Raw genomic sequence first — 20936 nt, 5'->3', positions numbered from 1 at the left:
CAGTAGAAAACCATCTCTTTATATAATCAGATATTTTTCTTTCTCTTTATTTGTGTGTGTATAAATTTATTCCTGGTTAAAGAAATCTGCTGCCCAGGGAGGAAGAAGGTACCTGTTTCTGAATCCCCTGAGAACAAACTCCTGATCAGCCGTCACAAGACTGCTGAGCCGTGCCAAGAACCCCTTACTGCTCCCCACCTTACTTCACACACACGCGCACACACGCACATACACACAAACACACACACACACACACATCCATACATATATACAAAGATCACAGAGGAGTGAGGAATGGGGCTGCGGCCTTGAACAGTCCTGAATGGCTGCTGGTAAGAGCTAATCTTCACAAATATGCACAGAGATTAAAAATATTAACCTTTCATTAACCCAGTGCTTCAGTTCCCATTGTGTTCTTGGTTTCCTGATTCATAGTTTCTCTCTATATTTCTACTTCTACTAGACTAGAATCATCTCTCTTGGTAGGGGCTGAGTGTGATTTAAGAACATCCACAAACACTTACCAATTGCTTGGGGAAGAGAAAGCAGCTTAAGCAAATTCTTGCAGCTAATTTCATTTGTTCTCCTCAAGATTCAATAGAATTGTTTACACTTGGAAATTAGGAAAGTCAAAAAGCGTCCACCTATCTATGTTGTTTCTCTCTCTGGAGAAACAGGATACACAGTAGGGTTTTGTCTTCCCCTGAATCCTTACGTACTCGCATTTGGCACAAATTGCACTTGGCTTCCAAAACATGACTGTTAGGAGTGAAGAGGAATTTTCCCCAAAACACAGTGGAATCCAGATTGACACTGAGGCCACTGTTATTGCTCCACACCCAGAGTTCAACAGCAGCAGTGGGTTGGGACATCAGAAATGTTTTTCAGATTTATCAAAAAAATAATAAGACGAATACCATGTCTCCCTCGTCCTGATTAATACATCTGTCAATCTACTCTCAAGCTGCATGCTCACTGCCAGCTCATATTTCTTATCTAAATGAAAATGATCTCACATCACTGCATTTGTCAATTGTGTGAGCCAGGCAATAATCTCAGGTGTTAGTCGGGGGACGGGTGGTGGCCATATGGCTACTGTCAACACCAGAGAGATGACTGGTCCCTTGCCTCTGAGCTCTGTGTTGTTTTCTTGTGTGATTTCTTCTGCATTTATTTCCACATTTCCTGAAGGACTCTCATCTTTCTTAACCTATCATTAGCTCGTGGTGGTAGTGGCTGACAAAGAATGAAATACAGACGCGGACCCAAGCATCTCTTTTTACCCAAACTCGCTGTGGCTGTGTTACAGCATCAACAAGCTGAACCAAATAAATGAACTTTTTATTGCTACTCTCCGCAGCTCTATAACATAGTTCAGTTTTGTAATGATGATAGGAGCTGTGGTTGGCTGTTTGAGAACGTGTACTCTTATTTTACTGGTATTACTCTATATTATGTAATCTCTGTGTTTTTCTGGGATGACTGTAAGTGTGTGTATGTGCACACACACTGTGGGCTTAAAGAGAAGTTTAATTTTTTCTCTCTGATGGTGATTTTCTCTCTGTGCAACACAGAGGAAGCTCATTTTTAGTTACTGTGTGAGTGAATAAAAATATATATATAAATATCCTTTGCTCCTGTGTGAAGGTGGTCCCTGTAATTTCCTGAGTAAGGATTCTCACACTTTTATCTAACACACACACACACACAGCATGCAGAAATACACATAATAATGAATCTATGTTGGACACAAACATAAACCACTTTCTTTCATCATTTTGCAAAATGAAACACAAGCTGGTGCACTCTCATCCTGTTATGCTGCAAATTCAAACACACAAACACACACACACACACACACACACACACACACACATACACAAACACACACAGGTGTCCTGACACAGGTTTCACATACACCTGCGACTGTATGTAGTGGTTAGGGTGGTGGTGGGTGGATGGGGTCATTTGTCAACGGTTGCAGCAATGAGAGCGCGAGCGAGCGTTGTGATTGGTGGGTTAGGTTGGAGGTTGCCCTGGTTTCCCTCTCCTATCAGTGCAGCTGATCTGCCGCCGGCGATGCCAGGCCTGGGGAACACAGAGACGGTTCAACCACGCAGCCCAGACTCCTGCTTAGTGGTCAGACTGAATTAGCATTCTCTAAACTAGGGTAAGACCTCCCGAGCAGACAGACCAGGAGGAGAGGAGAAAAAAACATTTTCAAGGCACATTAGACTTTTATCATGGCTCCCAGGAACAATGGGTCTATGAAATTGAGAGATGTAACTACACTAGAGCTAATGCTGAAATAGTTAGGGACTTTGTTAGCTGGTAAATAATGAATGAGAGCAATAATCTGGGGGGATTTCTTTCCTTATAGCTTCTTGCAATCATCCAACCTCTCAAAACATTTATGCTTCTCATTTTTCAATCCCATCTGCAAACAGCTGTACACTGAGGCCTCATAAGCCTGAGGCCCTGCCTGCAGGTCTGACAGCAGTCATGAAGATCTACACCAGGATGGGGATTCTCATTCAGCAAACCCAAGAGATCCAGCCACCTGTTCCACTTGCTTTAAGCCTTTACAGTGCACTTATAACAACAATACACTCTTCTGAGATGACTGTACAGAGACGTTTAAAGCCAGAAACTCACCTTCCTTGTCAACCACAGCTAACAGTTACAAAGTAGTTTTGTTCCAGAAGTTAAAGTACTGTTCCTGCTTTGCATAGACAATGTTACATGACAACTAGAACACTTCCAAAGCTTAAACATGTAGGATATTCTGCTTGTGGAAAGCATAAGAAATGTATACGATAAAAAGTTTTTATCCAGGAGAGTACCTTGTTTCGATGTTTGAACGCTGAACAATGAGGGTATCATTAAAAGAAAATGTTCCAACAGGAATTTACAATGGTAAAAATTACTTCCAGAACCAGCAGCTCAATGCAATAGAATACCATTAACAAGGATTTAACTCAGCTGTGACTGCTGTCCCCCATCCCTCTCGAGGTTGTACTGCACATGCATGCAGCTGGAAGCTTCTCATATCAAGTGCTTCCATATTATCCTCAGTGCAACCTGGTGTAACCCGATCCTATACACAGATACTCCAGCGAGAAGCAGCTGCAAAGTATGGAAGCCACCATAATTGGCTGGTTGGAAAAATAAAAAGTTTAATAACGGCCATCTTAAACAAGGCTGAGAGGATGTGTGGAATCTAACACACAAACCTCAAACACACGGCTGTTGAACTTTATGAGAAGAGGTGATCGATAACATATGCTATTTAGTAGACTGAAGCACCTTACAATGCTATTAGTGAGTACGTTTTTCTACAGTTTGGGAAGCTCCAGTTGGAATTAAACCACAAACTTTGGCAGCATTGGCGCCAAAATGTTACAAAGTCTTGACACGCAGGGGGAAGTGGCTAAGGCCATGGAGCAAAACCATCAGATATATTGATGACACAGGCTCTTGCAGCACCACCTAATTCATATTATGCATTCCACATCTGCAACACAATGCATGACAGTTGACGTTGGCCTGCAGTCACTCATAAATAAAAGAGAGGTAGACGTCATCATTGGAAGCAGCGGAGCCCCATATGTATGCAGGAATGTGTAGTGTGGGTGTGGTGACTGGTGGCTGGCCAGGGTTCATAAACATTATGACCAGTTCAGGGAGAGGTCAGAGGAAAGGCTGTTGGCTGGGCACAGTGGAAGACCCACGAGATACATCCAAAAGTTGCTGAACTTCCCCCCGCCCAAGCCCTCTGGGGGAAACAAAAGGGGAAACGTGCACACGTTCCCCGATGACGAGGAGTTAAGCATGGATATGGGGAGGTCACGCAGAGGGAGCGGAGGTTACGGAGGGCCGGAGGGCCGGAGGGGAGGAGGAGAACGTAGGATGCAGATGTGCAGTGCGGTGGAGAAGGGCGGCACGATGGGAGGAAATACAACAAGCTATTGTTTGGCGAGAGAGGACAGGAGAGAACCCACGAGAGAGGCAGCTGAGACACACACACACACACAAACACAAACACACACACACACACACACACATAAAGACATGACTGACTGATAGAGTCTAAGCACCAGTCAGGCGTTATGCTCAGGTCACCTGATCGTGATGGGTAAAGGTCACCAAACTTTTAAGGAAATTATGCTCTTTAATGAGAGCTCTTGCGTTGACGTGGCATTGCCTGCAAACACATAAGAATGGAGAAGCAAAAGGCAAGAGGATGGATACCCATCATTCCTCTGTAAAGGCCTACTTCACAGTTCAACAGGTTATTTGCTATAGAGATGTCATTGTTCGGGTTTTGCATCAGCAAGTTACTGTTTTTTTTTCTACAATGAAAACTGTTTTACATTTAACCCAAAACTCTATGACACTTAGTGTCTATTTTAGAGGAGAAGACTGATAGCACTCATTTCGCTTAACTTAAAGACTGGAATCAGTAGGAAACTGCTAGCCTGACTGTTCAAAGGCACCTCTAAAGCCCGGTATTTAACACTTTCATTTTATTTGTTTAATCTGTACAAAACAATGTCATGTCATCATTTTACCGGGGGTTATGTGCCAAGCTATTTCTTGACCAGTACCTTCCTGGATTCTCTGCTGGTTGCCTGTCAACTGGTCCTGGTCAGATTTTGTTACCTTTGTACAGAGCCAGGCTAAATGTTTCACCCTGTTTCCAGTTGAAGATGATAATAAGAATAATATATTATATATCATTAAGAAAAATAATGATCTGTTAAACTGCAAGTTTCAGGGGGTTTTGAGACAAAATGATCAAAAAGTAATTGAAAGGAGGACAATTGTTTCCCACATGTGGTTAAATCAGTGGATTATATCCTTATGGGAATAAACAGGTCAATCATGAGACGGTTCAACTGAGGATGAACCCCTCCAGCATTTACTAGAAAGATGAAAAGATTTATGACAGCAGAAGAAGAAAATTGCTCCTCAAACACAGAGTCTATGGCAGCTGTGATAAGAAGCTGCTGTTTAAATACGAGCCTTCAATATAAGCAACACTGGTTTAAATCATAATTAACAAACCATATACCCTGTAACTGAGCGTGTAAAACAAATCACTGTCTGTCTTCTGTACCACTGCTTCTCCTCGGATATGCAAATAGGCCCAGTTAAACCCACGTAAAGGCTCACTATATTATCTTCGCACACCATTAGCTGATCTAGCAATAATGTGGTGGCATGTCTGGCACACAAAACCAGTTTAGTTCGATATATGACTTTATATGCAGTCATTAGTTGCAAAGTCTTGTGAGACAGAGGGGTCGCAGGTAAACATCGCCTCATATTAAGCCAAAAAAATGGAGAGCTGCAGGGCTAATACTGTCATCATCATTATTATCAATGAATTTGTTAATATTTTTTCAGGTTGTTTGGTCTGTAAAATGTCATAAAATACTGAAATAAATGTCCTTTACATTTTCCAAGAGCCCAAGGTGATATCTTGCTGTGTTTGACCAACAGTGAAAAACCAAAGATATTTAAATTACAATGATATAAAACAGAGAAAGCAGATAATCTTGACATTTTAAAAGCTAAAACTAGTGAATGTCTGGCATTTTTGCTTGATAAATGACTTAATTGATTTTAAAAATTGCAATTGTAATTGTATACATTTCTGCCGACTGACTAAAGATTAAATAGATTAATCTGTATTTTAGCAATACATTGCATGTTACAATACTGATAAAATAACTAGTTCCACTATTGGAATACATTTAGTATGGAATATATACCACCCTGTCTGACTTGAGGACCGACACACAGACAACACAATCTCTCTCTCGCTCTCTTTCTCTCAACTCAATTCAATTCAAATCAGCTTCATTGGCATGAATGTCTAACAACAGTATTGCCAAAGCTACATATAGATTACATAAGAACAATTCATTTCATACATTTCATTAAATAAGTAAATAAAACAGTAAAAGCTGTGTTTGTGTGTGTTAATAAAAATAATAATAAAAAGTATATAAAATATAAAAATTAATATTAAAAATAAAAGTAAATAAAACAGTAAGTGTGTATGTGTGTTAGAAAATGAAAATATATTAAAAATTTAAATTAAATAAATAAATGAAACAGTAACGCGTGTGTGTTATTATAATGTTATTAATCTCTCTCTCTCTCTCTCTCTCCCTCTTTTTCGCTCTTGCTCTGGACCTGTCACATACTTTTATTTTTGATCTATCAAGAACATTTTTTCAGGAGCCGCCCCACCTACACTCACCATGTGAGCCATGCAGCCCCACATTGAAAGGAGGGAAGTGCACATCTCTCACATTGGTAAAACACCCTTTTCACAAAATGTACTACTATCATGTACACTGCTATAAACAATCAAGCTTTAAAAGTCTCAATAGAGCAGTGTTGTAGATCATACAGTATAATAATGCTTTCCACATGCAAAGAATGACGGAGTGCAGTGAAGCTGACTGTTAAGCAAATGTTTTTGTCATAGCCTCAGTAATGTGCTTTTACAATCCTGATGTGCGGACAGCTGGAGAGCCAAGACTGGCAGCCTGCCTCGAGAAACCAGAGACGCCGCCTAGACCAAACCAGTGGGGAAAAGTGTCTTACACCACACATCCACAGCATTCCTCCTATAGCAAACATACTCTGCACAGAAAACCTCTGGCAAGATGTGTGTTCACAGGGATGAGTGACTGGATAATATGATGAATGCAAACATTTGGGATTCCTCTGTGGACCAGCAATCCCACAACTATGAGTCTGTTAGCTGTCATTCAGCTCTGGGGAAACTATACAGTTTAATGACAATCTGACACGTTCATTTTTAGGTTTATTGTATTAACGCCAAGGGATGCAACCACCTGGGATGTCATTTTTTTGTCTCCCAGAGAGAAAACAGGCTCAGGATTCATTATGTGCTTATTGCTCTTTGTGATATACACCCACACAGTGTCCCGAATTCAGAGGGATGCCTTTCTGACTCCCTCTGCACAGAAAGAGTGGGAACAAGAGGAAACGTGAGAGCACAGTACACTGGCAGATAGTGAGAGAGAAACGGGGAGATGACAATATATTTTGGCTTATGCACTCCCATTCTCTCCAGCTGGCTGGATCGTGTATACACAGCAAAATCAAATGCTCTCAGGCTTGGTGCATCACACCCCAAAACAGGTGCTTTTACTCCCTCAATCCCCATCTTTCTCCCACCCACTCACTCTGAACTCTGACCACACAGTCCAGGTGGCTGGTGCTCCAGTATTAGTGCAGTCCTGTAGAGAGTGCAAAACACTGAGCCATATCTCATACCAATAAACAGCCATAATTCATATAGAAAGGAAATGCATGAACATGACGTGTGGCTGCTAACTACAGAGTGCAATACTGGGTTGATACATACTGAGATGAAACTGATTAAATGTGGTTTTCAGTTGCAGGATGACAACATAAATTTATATTGGAACTTTAAGTCACTGACAGTTATTCAGACATACTACAGCAAACAGGGTAAAATGATGTTTGTTTTTGTATGTGAGTGAATTATTAACCAATTTAAAACGAATTCAACCATTACTGAAACAAACGACCTTTCATGGAGAGTGATGCAACCACTCCCTACCTAAGATTGACATAAAATAGAAGGGTTCATTTGCGTCTTATGTGCATGTATGCTGTGTATCCTTCTCTCTATTTGTATTTGTCTCAGTACCTGCAGCAGCATGAACGAGGACGCTCTGGTTGGGTCGCAGGTTGCCGAAGTCAAACAGCATCATATAGGCAGTGATGTAATTCACAGGGAGGGCTGCTGCCTCCTCAAAGCTCATGCCCTCTGGGATGAGGAAGGTGTGGCTTGCTGGCACCACAGCCACCTCCTGCCACAGCCCAAAGCGGTTCAGCACCATCACCTTATCACCAACCTGGAAAAGAAGGCACAGGAAGACATACGCTGAGAAGAAGGTAAAACATAGGGCTCTCTGTCTGTACCTATTTACAGCTGTAACCTAACCTAATGCAGTGATTCTCAACCAGGAGTACTTACAACTTTTACATTTGCTTGTGGGAACGCAGAAAGATAGTGGAGTAGGTCAAGAAATTAGATTTTTTTTTTTTAGTTATCTTAAAATAATAGATAAATGGTTAACTAGTTAGCAAAAAGTAATGCATGATTGGTTTAAAAAGTTAGTGTAAAGTAATAGATAAAAGGTTGAAACAGGGTAAAGTAATGGTATAAATAGATAGTAAAAAGTAATGCATAAATTGTTTAAGAATTTAGCATAAAATAATAGATATATAGTTAAAATTGTTAGCTTAAAACAACCGATAAATGGTTTGAATAGTGTTAAGTAATAGATAAATAGTTTAATCATTAAGATTCTGCCACTCCAAGTGGGAGTAATACAAATGCAAACTTGAACATCCACAATTATATTCACTTTTATAGCATTAATAGTTCAATTATAGATACTTTAAATGAAAACATCTGTAACATCGATGGGTGTTGTCAATGAAAGGGTAACTGAGTTCATCTGACAAGGCTGTGGGGTTACGTCTGACAAAACTGGTTGGGAACCACTGTGCACCGGAAAAGTTGTGACTGTTTTGAAATTATTATTAAAATTTACATGGACCATTTAAAACAAAGAAGCTTACTAAGCCATATAAAGCTAAATCTTTGCTTTCTACAATTATTTGTTTAAGGAAGAAGGAATCATATCTTGGCGTCAATACTATTATCTCCAAGGCATTACAGCAATTTGGGCAAAATTGGAGTATAACTTTTATTAAATTGAAGCTAAGTTCTGGAATATTTTAATTGATTAATTAAGTTCTTGAGTTTGAATAGGTTCCACTGATAGTTCAGTACTCCAGGAGGTTTCCCTGCTAGAGTCTGAAGGAGTCTGTAGCATCCTGCCATCTGCAGCCTCACGGTTTCTTTGGCGCAGTACGAATGATGCGAGCCGTGCAGCAGGAATAGCATGATTGTGGTTTATTGTTTTGCTTACAACAATGACAGACATGCAAACATGCAGCCGCCTCGTCCACCAAACCTCAAAGAGTTTGCTCTTAAAGCGTGGAAGCAAACAACGAAAGCGATAAACCACAGTATGTGTAGTAACTCTATTGACTTTATGGAGGAAAATAGTGAAGCAGTAGAGGAATGTGGGTTAAAAAAAAGGGATGAGGTTCTTTTTTTCTTTTTGTTTAACAGGTTAGATGCTTCGGGATGGGTGCCAAAATATGACAGCTGTTTTCCGATTTCTAATGCAGTGGCTTGCAGTGGTGAGCTCTTTGCATTCGGGCATGTAAAAGTGTGGTTTGTTTTCTTGCAAGCTTTTGACAGCCCTGTTTGTCAGTGAGGAAAAGAAGAAAAGTATTGGAAGTTGATGAAAAACACAAAGGAAGTTCTGCTCTGAATTAACAAGCACTGCTAATGTGCTTAAAGTGTGGCTTCAAGAGATCTTGTAAGATATTTATTCAGATTCTTAGATTAAGTTTGAGTATATTGGAAATGTCAGAATAGTTCTTTGTACGCTCCCAAACTATCCTTCTCAAAGCAGGATTCTCCGATTCACAACAGTCTCTTTCCAGAAAGACGTGCCTGGATATAAACTTACTCCCGGCGCCCTCGCTAACCAATCAGGAGAGCCCACTCAAGGGACACAGGAAACAGAGACGACTGCAGCATTATAACTCTCTTCCTGTTTTCTTCCTCCCCCTTATCCACCTCTCTCAACACAGCTCTCCCTCCCAACCTGTTTCCATTCTCCTCACTTTTTCTCTTCCCTTCTTTCTCTTTCACTTCCTGACTCCTTTTCCTCTTACAACTTTAGAACATCTTCCTTCCCCTTCTCCAGTCCCTTGTCTCATCCTGTCTGTGTCTCGGTCTTGCCGCCTTCTTTGATGCTTTCTCTTTCTCTCCCCTTTTCTGCATCCTTCACTGTCTCATTCTGTCTTCACCATCCTCCTTTTTTCTTGCGAGGAGTGTCCCGTATCCCCCCTTCCTCATCAGCGCGACAGGACAATGGGGCCCATCTTCTCCCCTGGCCTCTCTCCACTCATCAGAGTCCCTGCCAGATTCTTCCCCATGGCTGAGCATAAGACAAGCTCTCTCCTCCTGGGAACAAACTCTCTCCACCCGGGCCTCTCTAATGGTCTGGAGGGAGCCATGCGCCTCACTGTCTATCCACTCCAATTAGAGATCTCCCTCTCTCTTTCTCTTTTCATACCCGCATCTTTCTGTCTGAGCTTGAGTCATTTAGATTATTTTCAAACTATACTTTCGCCATGGGCTACATCTCTTTCCTTCCCTTTGTTATTCATGCTGACTTGTTCTCTCCCATCACCACCTCTCAGTTATTTTATTTGCCTTTTTGAGTCTTCAAACTCATCAGCCTAGCTGGTTTAATTAGGGGTACAGCGTGGCACAAATCGATAGACGGGGGAATGCAGGCTTTTACAGGAAACACACACAAATATGACTCACACATCGCCTTCAAATGCATCTGCAGCTATTCTTCTGCGCCTACATAAAGCATGTGAGTTACTGTCACAGAATCTGGGCAGGAACATTCAAGGCCAAGAGAATGAGCCTTGTGACAGTTGTGTTTCAACATCTTCACACTGTGACACACACAGACACACACAGACTTCTTGCGTTTCCTTTCTCAGCCTTCATGCCACTGCATCAAATGTACTCACAGCTGGGGTCAGGAGTGCGGGGGCGCTGAACAAAGACACTTCCAGTTAACTGTATATGAATGGACTTAATCAGATGGTGATTCAATTTTGGGGTATGCAGGCCTCTAAGTCAGCTGCTTGGTGGCTTTGAGCTTTGTTGATCTCAGCAAAAAATTATCAGAGAAAAAAAAAAGAATTAACAAAATTTTTGATACGTTGTTCCTGAGTCAGGTTCAGGCAAAAGATGAAGTCTTAAGACCCACACGGCCTGCGTTGCTCCTGTAAATGTAATGAAAAGGAAACATAATATCTCCCTGGTGTCAGTGTAGGTTTCATTGTGCTTTAACACGGTTTGTATGATGTTACGATAAAGACCACGCCCTGCTCACATTCAGCAATATCTGTGACAGGAGGGCCTGCATGCTGATTTTTGCACTTGACTGCACCTCTGATTATGCAAAGCAGCATATAATGCTAACAAAACATCACTATTCCTCACACAATTTACACTGGACAAGCTTGAAGAGAAAAAAAAATACAAAACAAAAACGTCAGATTTTCTTTTTTAAGCCAGCAGTTTATAGCAAACTGTCAACTGGCCACGAGCAGTATGAGGGAAAGTTCCCACTGTTGTGATCATGGTGAAAAGGACATGTAGAGCAGGATGGGTAGGAAGGTATAGATGCCCAGAAAGTAAAGAGGATGGTAACATAAAGGGAAGGCAGCATGATAGGGATTCACTGACAGTATCGTCTTATACAAAAGAAAGAGGGATCGATAGAGGCAGGGAAGGAGGGATGGAGGAAATACCAGAATGACAATGTGGGCCAGAAGGAGGTAATTGAGAACATATGTCAGATCCTACCAAAACTCACTGAGGAGAGCATGAAAAATGAAGAAAAAAAGCAGGCCAGGAGAAAAAAAGTGCTGATGTTTGGTGTCAGGGGAGCTTGTGATTTGTGATATTTCCCCTCTTCCCTCTCTTACTCACTGTTACACTTTTCTCCACACTCCCTCTTAGGTCATTTCGGGTGAGGGCACTGTAGTATTGCTTCGTTCGACTCTACTGTCCCCTCAGGGGATGCTTGTTTTGTGGCAGTTATTGAAATACAATATGAGGCATGCAGTGGATAATACATACATAGAAAAACACATGATCCAGCAAGCAGCAAAACATTAAACAAGCCAAACACAGGAAGGCTGGAGGGCAACAATGGTGCAAGTGCTGCCTTTGTCATCTTTGCAAATTTTTAAACTCATCATGAGGTAGACAAGGATTTTAATAACATCATACCCAGGGATGGTTGTTGAAATGTTTCTATACTGGTGCCGGTACCAGAACAATATTTTTTTCAACACCTTTAACAACTATAAGCATGTTATTTCTCATCTAACAAAAAAAGCCAAAGTTCTCAAATGCCTCATATATTTGTGTGTGAAAGCTTACATTAGAGAACATAATGTAAAGCACTATACTGAAATGTCGGAAAGATTAAACAAAAATCAATCACACTTTACTTAGCCACTGATGTTTATGTTGCATTATCTAATTAAATGGCATGAATGGGTTTGTAGCTTTGTGTATGGGGAGCAGACTATCAGACACACCCATTATTGCATGTCTTTGTGTGTGTGTGTGTGTGTGTGTGTGTGTGTGAGAGAGAGAGAGAGGGGGGAACAGAGATAGAAAGGCAGAAGGATAGATGGAGCTGCAGTGAGTGATGAGCCTCCCAAAAAAATCTGTGCCATCAGGGTCAGCGCATTCCCTCTGAGTTAGCTGCCAAAAGATCTCAGAGATCTCCATCCATTAGGAAGATTGGCTCTTAATTCTATAACCTAAGGGCTGCACTGGGATGTGGGGTTAGTTAGTGTGAGGCCTTGATGACAAGCGGTGTGTTTGTGCATGTTGTGTGAAGAACGTGACCTTTAAATCCAATCTACATTACTGACAGTGTGGAAATAAGCTATAAAGTATATAAGAAACGCAAGAAACACAAGTGTCTTAACCTTCTATGATGTCTGGCAGCTACCTGCTGACCGATCACCGATTATATTCCTATTGCTCACCATCCATATGGACTTGCATTTGAAAGACATATGTGCCACTCCCAGCCAGATGCACTGAATCTGTACTGGCATCACACATGTGATCAGCGTTAGTTTATCCACAGTTATTTACTGGCTGACGTGAGAACATGTGGTGCTCTTACAACAAACAACGTGGGCCTGATCGCCAGCTGATGTGTAACATTTTGACGTTGTGCTTTAATTGCCTACAAAGGCGTTAAAGTGGTGATGCCATGCAGCTAGGAGACAGATAAATAGGCCTGTGACTCATCATGCAATGTAAGACAGCGACAAATGATTCTCTATCAATCACAACTTCATGCCTTGTGGTTGAACATTAAAGAAAAGTCAATGCTGAATTAATTAGCCTATGATTGTTTCATTGGCTTGGCTTCATTGTCTGAGAGCGCGCGGGTCTGAACTTTAATCCTGATATATTGATGACTGTAAATCACTTCTGAACACAACAGAGGCGATAGGTCCTCTGTTGACGAAGAAGGCGAGTGGTCATATTTCTCACATCACGCTGTCTGATGCGTCGCGCCTCGCCCTTTCCGTACGTTGAGTCTGTGCGCCACCGTCGCTCCCGGTAACAAAAGGCGTCGGTGACTCTGGTCTCCGCCGCCGGTGTCAAGTCAGCCATATTAATAACTGTGGACTGCATATGGACAACGTCTCCACAATAAAGTTCCTTATTAATTAACGTTTTGCAAGTTGCGGAGGAACTGATGGACAAAATTGAACTAAGGTAGCTCGGTTTTTCATCCAAAATGTTATTTTTTTACTGTATAAAGACCTAAGTAGGACGAGTGCAGACCTACATGTGTGCTGCATGACCAAATGTTACCTACAAATCCAATATGCGGCAGCCTATTATAATTCAACATGTTTTACATAGCCTACTAATCGTAGCATATTGATCGCTGGTTTTCATATCTTGCATAGTATTTTTTTCATTGTCTTTTGCCTCCATAAAAAGGAAAAGAAAACTCTCGGGTGACTGTTCAAAGCTTTAATTTTGAAGGCAGAGCAATCTAATTTCCGGTCTCATTCTGATTTACTTGACGCAGCTCTCCGCGCCTTGGCACACACCAAAACGCAGTAGGCTACAGCGTAGGTGCTGCAAGGGTAGAAAGCATCCCACGATTTAGCATGTGTTTATTTAGACTTTGGACACACACGTGTTGCGAATGGACAGCGAATCCATCTCGCAGCGGCTGTTTTGTAGGCTACTTAAAGTTGCTCAAGTGCGCAGAGACAGCGCAATTTGAAAACCGGGGAGACAAGAGGGTCGACGCCTGCTGTTGGCTTCATTGTGCTCAGCTCGTGTAATTTACACACTTCGGGCTTCTTCCACAGAGATGAAATACAACATGGACACACTAACAGACTGTGGGCTATTGCTTTCTACTTTGAGACTAGTGCTTTCTCTTTAGGCTACTACGCACAAGTGAATGAATGGATGGATGAACACCCATGGCAGCTCACATAAACTAAAGGCCAATATTTATTATAAACGTATTATAATCACCTGACCAAATATCATTCAATTAATTAAGTCATAAAACTGTTTAATAGGCCTACAGTGTAGCAGCACTATACCACCACTCCCTGAGCAGCGAACGAAGCCTGACACGCCCATATCCAGATGTAGACTGTTCAGCAAAACCAAAAACGAATCAATAAAACACACACACACACACACACACACAGTAAAACACTAAAATTAGACTTCAAGAAAAATTATCAGTGGCATGTGCTTACTTTTCTGTCCGTCACTTCTTCCCCTACAGCCTCCACCACCCCGGAGCACTCCATTCCTGGGGTTACCGGCGGGGACGGCAGCCGGTCGTACAGCCCCTGTCGAGCCATCAAGTCTGCGAAGTTGAGCCCGCAAGCCTTTACCCGGACCAGGACCTCGCCAGCCTTGAGCGCAGGCTTGCCCTTCTTCACCTGCAGCTTGACTTTATCATAGCCCCCGTAGCCGGTGAGCACCAGGGCGCGGTAGGTGAACGTCTCCTCTTCGGGGACCTTCTCGGGGGTCGCCGCGGCCTCGGCGGCGCCGGCGGGTGGAGACTCCGTCTTGGGCGGCTCGGTTTTGGGCTCCTCGGCGGGTTTGGTCTCCTGCTTCTGGTCCACGTCGTTTTGCTGCTGGGCAGGTGCGTCCTCTCCAGACATTGTGCAGGGAGCTGTGAGACAGTGAGGAGTCTAGAAAATTACTTAGAGGCTTTTTTCACTTCTGTGCCTTTTCTTGCCGTGGACGGGCTTGCTGTTTTGCCTGCCTTGCAAATAAAACAAAATGAGAGAGTCAGAGCTTCTTTTTTCAACAGTCTTGCATGGAGACACAAACCCCGACAGAGTGGGTTGCTCAGTGGCTAGTGGCTGTCAACGCCGCGCTCTGACAGAGAGTGTGAGTGGGACGAGAGAGAGGCAGGCTGGAAAACCCGGAGAGCTGAAGAAACCCGTGGATTGGCTTGTGTGATTGGATGCGTTTGGCTTTTGGGGTAGGGCTATAAAAGAAGCCTATATTGCATCAAGCAGAGTGGTGTGATTTGCAAAAATGTCCATTACTGGCAAGTGAAGTTGAAGCCAACCCTAGCAAAACCTTCTTCCAAATCTGTTGATTACTGCAAATCTCCACAAACTTATTAGCCTAAAGTTGTAATATCATAAGAGCAAATAGTGGTACTCCAAATAAGGAAACACATATATTATACACAGGACGTTACAGGTAAATATAGGTTTAATCTGAAGAAGAAAAATTGACACTGTAGCCTACATTGATTTTTCATTTTTACGATGTCTGTGACATATCTTTAGAATCCAATGCACTTCTGCCCCTCAGATAAGATGAAACAAAGGATGCAATTATTGAATTAATATTTATTTCAGCAAGTATTTGCTTATTTCTGTCTGTTTACTGCTGCTTGTTGAACAGTGAGATTTGTGGTGGTGGAACAGCAGCAGCCAGAGGAAACGTCTGTTTATGCTGCCTATTCTACAGTAGGATTTGCAGGAACTTTGGGCTTGCGTGTGGCTCATTGTTATAACTTCCCTGCACAGGCAGCTCAGAAAAATATGAGTTTGTATTGAGGTCACGCCAGTTTTTGATTAAACGATATAACCTGCTTTGTATTATTCAACTTCAGAACAAGGAGCCAGGGCCATAGGGAAGGATGACCTTACCCATCAAAATCTAGTAGGCTCATGTGATAGAAACAATAGTTAAACTTTTGTGATGATAGATTTAACTGCCAGTGTTTCTTATATTTGTCACAAAAAGAAAGTCTATTCACATTTTCCATTTCTGTCTGTGCCTTTGGAGCTGAGAGATCAGCTCAGTGTCCATTCACAGAGAAGTGACCACGAGAGAAGCGGTGAGACACCTTGTGGTCATAAAGTGCCACTCAGCACCCCTAAGGCCGAAGTCAGCAATGTCCCTGTCAATATCCCACAGGGGCTTAATGATGTAGTATGCAGCCATCATTGATCTGCCACTTTGACACAGGCAAAATGTTACAAGGCAGAATGTCTGCTCTTCCTCACCAACCGCACTGAGCCACTCTGAATATACATCAGTATGCTGTGGGTGCTTGCAGAGTGGCTCTTCTCCTCATTAGCTCTGGCAGGGCTGGTATGGTAATATATCAGCAAGGCACAGTCAGGAAAATAACTTGTACTGCAGGTTAGAGTCTGACAAAAGGATTAGAAGAGAAGCAGAATGCTAAAACTTTATTTATTTATTTCACCATGAGGCCAAGAAGAACATTTCAGAACATGTTCCAACAGCTAAGAAAGGTTTGAAAATGTATCCATCACAGGAAATGGTTGAGGTTAAAAGAACACAGGACACAGGAACAGAGATGTACTACCTTGGACACCTGGTGTAGTTTGGAGACCTCATCTATTGTCTAAGTAGGTTACTGAATGCATAATGTTGCTCAGTGGTTTAATTTGGCCTGGATAAAGTACTGTGTCACCATTCTACCAGGCAAATAGACTAAGTCTTCAGAGAGTCTGGACGGTCTCTGAGGATGTGTGTGTCTCGACTACAAACATACAGATATTTTCACTTTCATTGAAAATGGGAAAATACTGGGATTCATAACAAATCTAGAAAATGGTGTTATGACAAATCATGCAAATCCCACACATCTGTATGAATGTATGAATTATTACTGCAGATTTAAGAAATACCTTCATGTTCAGTGGCTACGATGACCTACCTCCTTATTACTGAAAGTATTATGATGCCTGAATGTATTATCAAGAGGCAGGAAAATAGAAAAGTTGGGTAATTACGGACACATGTCTGTATGTGTCTTAAAGTTGTGGAAGAAGTATTCAGAATTATTCAGATGCTTTATATAAAATGAACAATACCAAAGTGTAAAAACGCTCTTACATGGAAAAGCACTATAATATTCAAAAATTACACAAGTAAAGAAAATGTATTTTAAATCTTTTAAAAGTCAAAGTAATAATTATGAAGAGCCATCCCTCCATCCATCCATCCATACATTCATCCACCCATCTTCAACCTCTTATCTGGGGTCAGGTCGCGGGTGTCAGTTTAATGTTTTTATACACATTGATTTGAAGATACTGACCAAAGTGTAAGCAACATTATAATGTTGTGTCTGGTCAAGGGAGAGAGCAAATTGTAACTAGTAATTATATCAGTTATACTATATAAGCAGTAGTAATGCATCATATATCATAATGCGATTGTTTATTTAGTATGGAAAATCTTAAAGCCCTGCACACACAATCCTCAAGTCCACAAGTGTTTTCACCTAATTATACATCTGCCCATGACAGTGTGGGTGTGTACATACTTTTCTTGACTGACATCTATCTCACCCTGTTATCATTCTTATTAGGACAGAGTTTAGTGATTTCAAATTATTCCCAGCATAGCTCCTCCAAACATACAGTTGTAATTAGCCTGGTCTCAGGGCTGCAGTGTACAGAAGGTGCCAAATATGCATTACATATACATTAAGTATACAGTTATTTGCAGACCTTAAATTAAAATGCTGAGTTTGGAAGAACTTCTGTTCATTTCACTGTACAGTGTATAAGCTCAATCAATTCTTCCTGGCAAGTTTACAGAAACAGAAATCTCAGAAGTCATCGCATATTTGCTCCTTACCAATTCAACCTCTGTTCACTTATATGCTTTTTTTTCATTTTCCCTACTTTTGAGTGATCTGGCATGTCTTCTCTATTCATGCATGGGTGTAATCATGGTTGAGTAGCATATCAACAAATCATCTCAGACACAACCATTCAGCACCAGCAATGGGAATGCAGATCTCTACACCCACCTGCTGGCCGATGCAGCGTACTGTGTCGAATAGTCAGCATGAGAATGATTGTAATCCACCCACCATTACTGTAAGTATTAACACATTTATTTATTACATAAATGCTTTTGTAAATATCTGGAGTGTGATTGGCCTATGCAGTACACTGTCTGTCCAACACTTTCTCCTTGTATACGTGGCATCATATTCAGCTACTGAAATAGTCTAAAGTCCTTCACAAGAAAACCAGCTGACCCAGGGAATGAGATACAAGCAGATTCTTGTGGGCATTAAGTGAAATTAATTTAAAGTGAAGTGGGAAATGTATTTAAGAACAATATGATGAGCTTGAGTAGTTTTCTATAGAGACCTAGAGATTTCTGCTACTCATGTAAAGATGGTCAAATATTTTTGTCTTTGTCCCACACAGTCTGGGGGGTCCTGAGCTATACAAAAGCCTGCTCTAATCTTTTTATATACAGTCTATGGCTCTAATGAATACATACTGCCACCTGCTGTTCTATTGACACAAACAGTGACTAACTCTAAAGGGCCAGTTCTTCTCCAAATCACACCAAAAAAATCACCTCTGAAACTTGTACCACCCTTCTAATATGATGAAGCTGTATGGACTTTTGCTTCTGTTGTTGAAAGCATTGAACAATTTAATTTGGAAAACTCTTCAGCAACAACTTGTCCAGAAACAAGGATAATCCCCAGAACATGCTGTCAACCAATTTTAAACCATTTTTAAGTTTGAAAGACCTGCTGCTCCTATTGACAAGGAATAGGAATTAGAAACATGCTTTTCAATCTCAATGGTGGAAATTAAATATATGTAATAAGCTTATAATGATCCCACAATCCCTCAGATTTTTCTTGTGACCCTTCGGAGGGGTTGGGACTACACTGGACCACAATGTGACCTACACTGACCAAAATTATGGTCGCAACGCTTTTGTTTTTGCCCCCATTCATCATGAGCTGAACTCAAAGATCTAAGACTTTCTCTGTGTACACAAAGGCCTGTTTCTCTCAAATATTGTTGTGTCAAAATCTGTATTAGTGAGCACTTCTCCTTTGCCGAGATAATCCATCCATCTCAAAGGTGTGCCTTAGTCTGGCCACAATAAAAAGCCACTCGAAAATGTGCAGTTTCACTGTATTTTGGAGTCCGGGGGGGTCTGGAAACCAGTCAGTATCTGGTTTGACCACCATTTGCCTCATGCAATGCAACACATCTCCTTCGCATAGAGTTGATCTGGTTGTTGATTGTGGCCTGTGGAATGTTGGTCCACTCCTCTTCAGTGGCTGTGCGAAGTTGCAGTCAGGTCGAGACCCTGATGAGGACGACGAGCATTAAGTTTCCCTGAGACGTTTCCTGACAGTTTGTGCAGAAATTCTTTGGTTATGCAAACCGATTGTTGCAGCAGCTGTCTGGGTGGCTGGTCTCAGACGACCTTGATGGAGGGCCTGGGCTGATGTGGTGAGGCCGGTTGGATGTACAGCCAAATTCTTCTCTGGAGACGGCTTATGGTAGAGAAATGGACCTTCAGTTCACGACCAACAGCTCTGGTGGACATTCCTGCAGTCAGCATGCCAATTGCACGCTCCCTCAAAACTTGCGACATGTGTGGCATTGTGCTGTGTAATGGAACTGCACATTTTCAAGTGGCCTTTTATTGTGGCCAACCTAAGGCACACCTGTGCAACACCCATGCCGTCTGATCAGCCTCTTGATATGCCACACCTGTGAGGTGAATGGATAATCTCGGCAAAGGAGAAATAGGCCTTTTGTGTTCACAGAGAAAGTCTTAGATCTTTGAGTTCAGCTCATGATGAATGGGGGCAAAAACAAAAGCGTTGCATTATATATTTTTGTTCAGTGTATATAAAGTAGGGAAAATTTTCACCACCACAACCAGCTACAACAGTAAAATGCTGCTAATTTATGCAACAGTATTAACAATCTAATAATATCATAGCCTACGTAATAATGTATCAGTTACAGGGGCCACTTTACTACAGAATCAGTACTTTAATTATTGATACGTATTTTACATTTTTCTGACAATATACGTTTGCACTATCTGATAATAATACTTTGTGTTTTTTACTTGTAAATGAGTATTTTTACATTGTTGTAGGCCTATTTGAAGTTTCACTTAAGTAGCGTAAAGGTTATTCTTCCACCACAATAGGCTACAACAAACCATAGCCACAAAAATAATATGAAGAGAACAAGTCCTTTAACAGTTTTGCAGGTCTCTTGATACTCTCTTGAAATTATAGCCAATTGAAAGTCATGTAATACCAACCTTGTCCAGAAGGTGGCAGTATCGGTCCTCTGGGGAAAAAAGATGTTTTAACAGCCCAAACTTTTCCTTTGCACGTGGTTCCGCGTCATTTAATTATCTCATTCACAAAACCAATAATAAGGAATATCAACTAGCCTAAACATAAGTTGACGAGTCCCATAAAACAGCCCAGTGACCTCTAGCTACTTAATTTGATAGACTATTTTATTTATGTATGCTGCATTTATTGCATCTCCATTAAGAGGTCATACTGGCACTAAATCTAGAGGCATAATGGGCAGTGTTTACGCTGCTTCTCCAACAGTAGGGAAAACTAGATATTTAGTCACTGATCATCAGAGGACAAATAAGCACCGATATTAACAAGTAATGAAAAAAAAAAACACACTTACACTTATTCTGTTCTCTAATCAGGAGGCTAAAAGCCATATATGGATGTAAAGATTTCTCGCATATTAAGAGTTCTGTTTTGCTAATTAAGGAGAAACTGAATTCTTTCAATCATATTCTTAAATGTCAGCTCTTCTGACGAGCAATTTATCTCAGCATCCAG

At 41.4% G+C, this 20936-nt stretch overlaps 1 protein-coding gene across 1 annotated transcript in view; it reads right to left on the bottom strand.

The window, feature by feature from the left end:
• Positions 1–15179, bottom strand: part of vat1 (vesicle amine transport 1) — a 32455-nt gene extending 17276 nt beyond the window's left edge. Inside the window, exons 1-2 of the mRNA XM_038704879.1 lie at positions 14521–15179; positions 7721–7928 (exon numbers count right to left, since the gene is read on the bottom strand). Coding sequence (XP_038560807.1) covers positions 7721–7928; positions 14521–14934 — 622 coding nt within the window. The 5' untranslated portion in view covers positions 14935–15179. The remainder of the gene's footprint in view (positions 1–7720; positions 7929–14520) is intronic.
• Between the last annotated feature and the right edge of the window lie 5757 nt (positions 15180–20936).

Source organism: Micropterus salmoides, unplaced genomic scaffold (genome assembly GCF_014851395.1).
Source record: "Micropterus salmoides isolate LMB-PRFRI ecotype aquatic unplaced genomic scaffold, ASM1485139v1 Ms_hic_scaffold_10, whole genome shotgun sequence".
In the NCBI taxonomy this organism is placed as follows: domain Eukaryota; kingdom Metazoa; phylum Chordata; class Actinopteri; order Centrarchiformes; family Centrarchidae; genus Micropterus; species Micropterus salmoides.
Note: the sequence above shows the minus strand (reverse complement) of the source record. Positions and strands in the feature narration are given on the sequence as shown.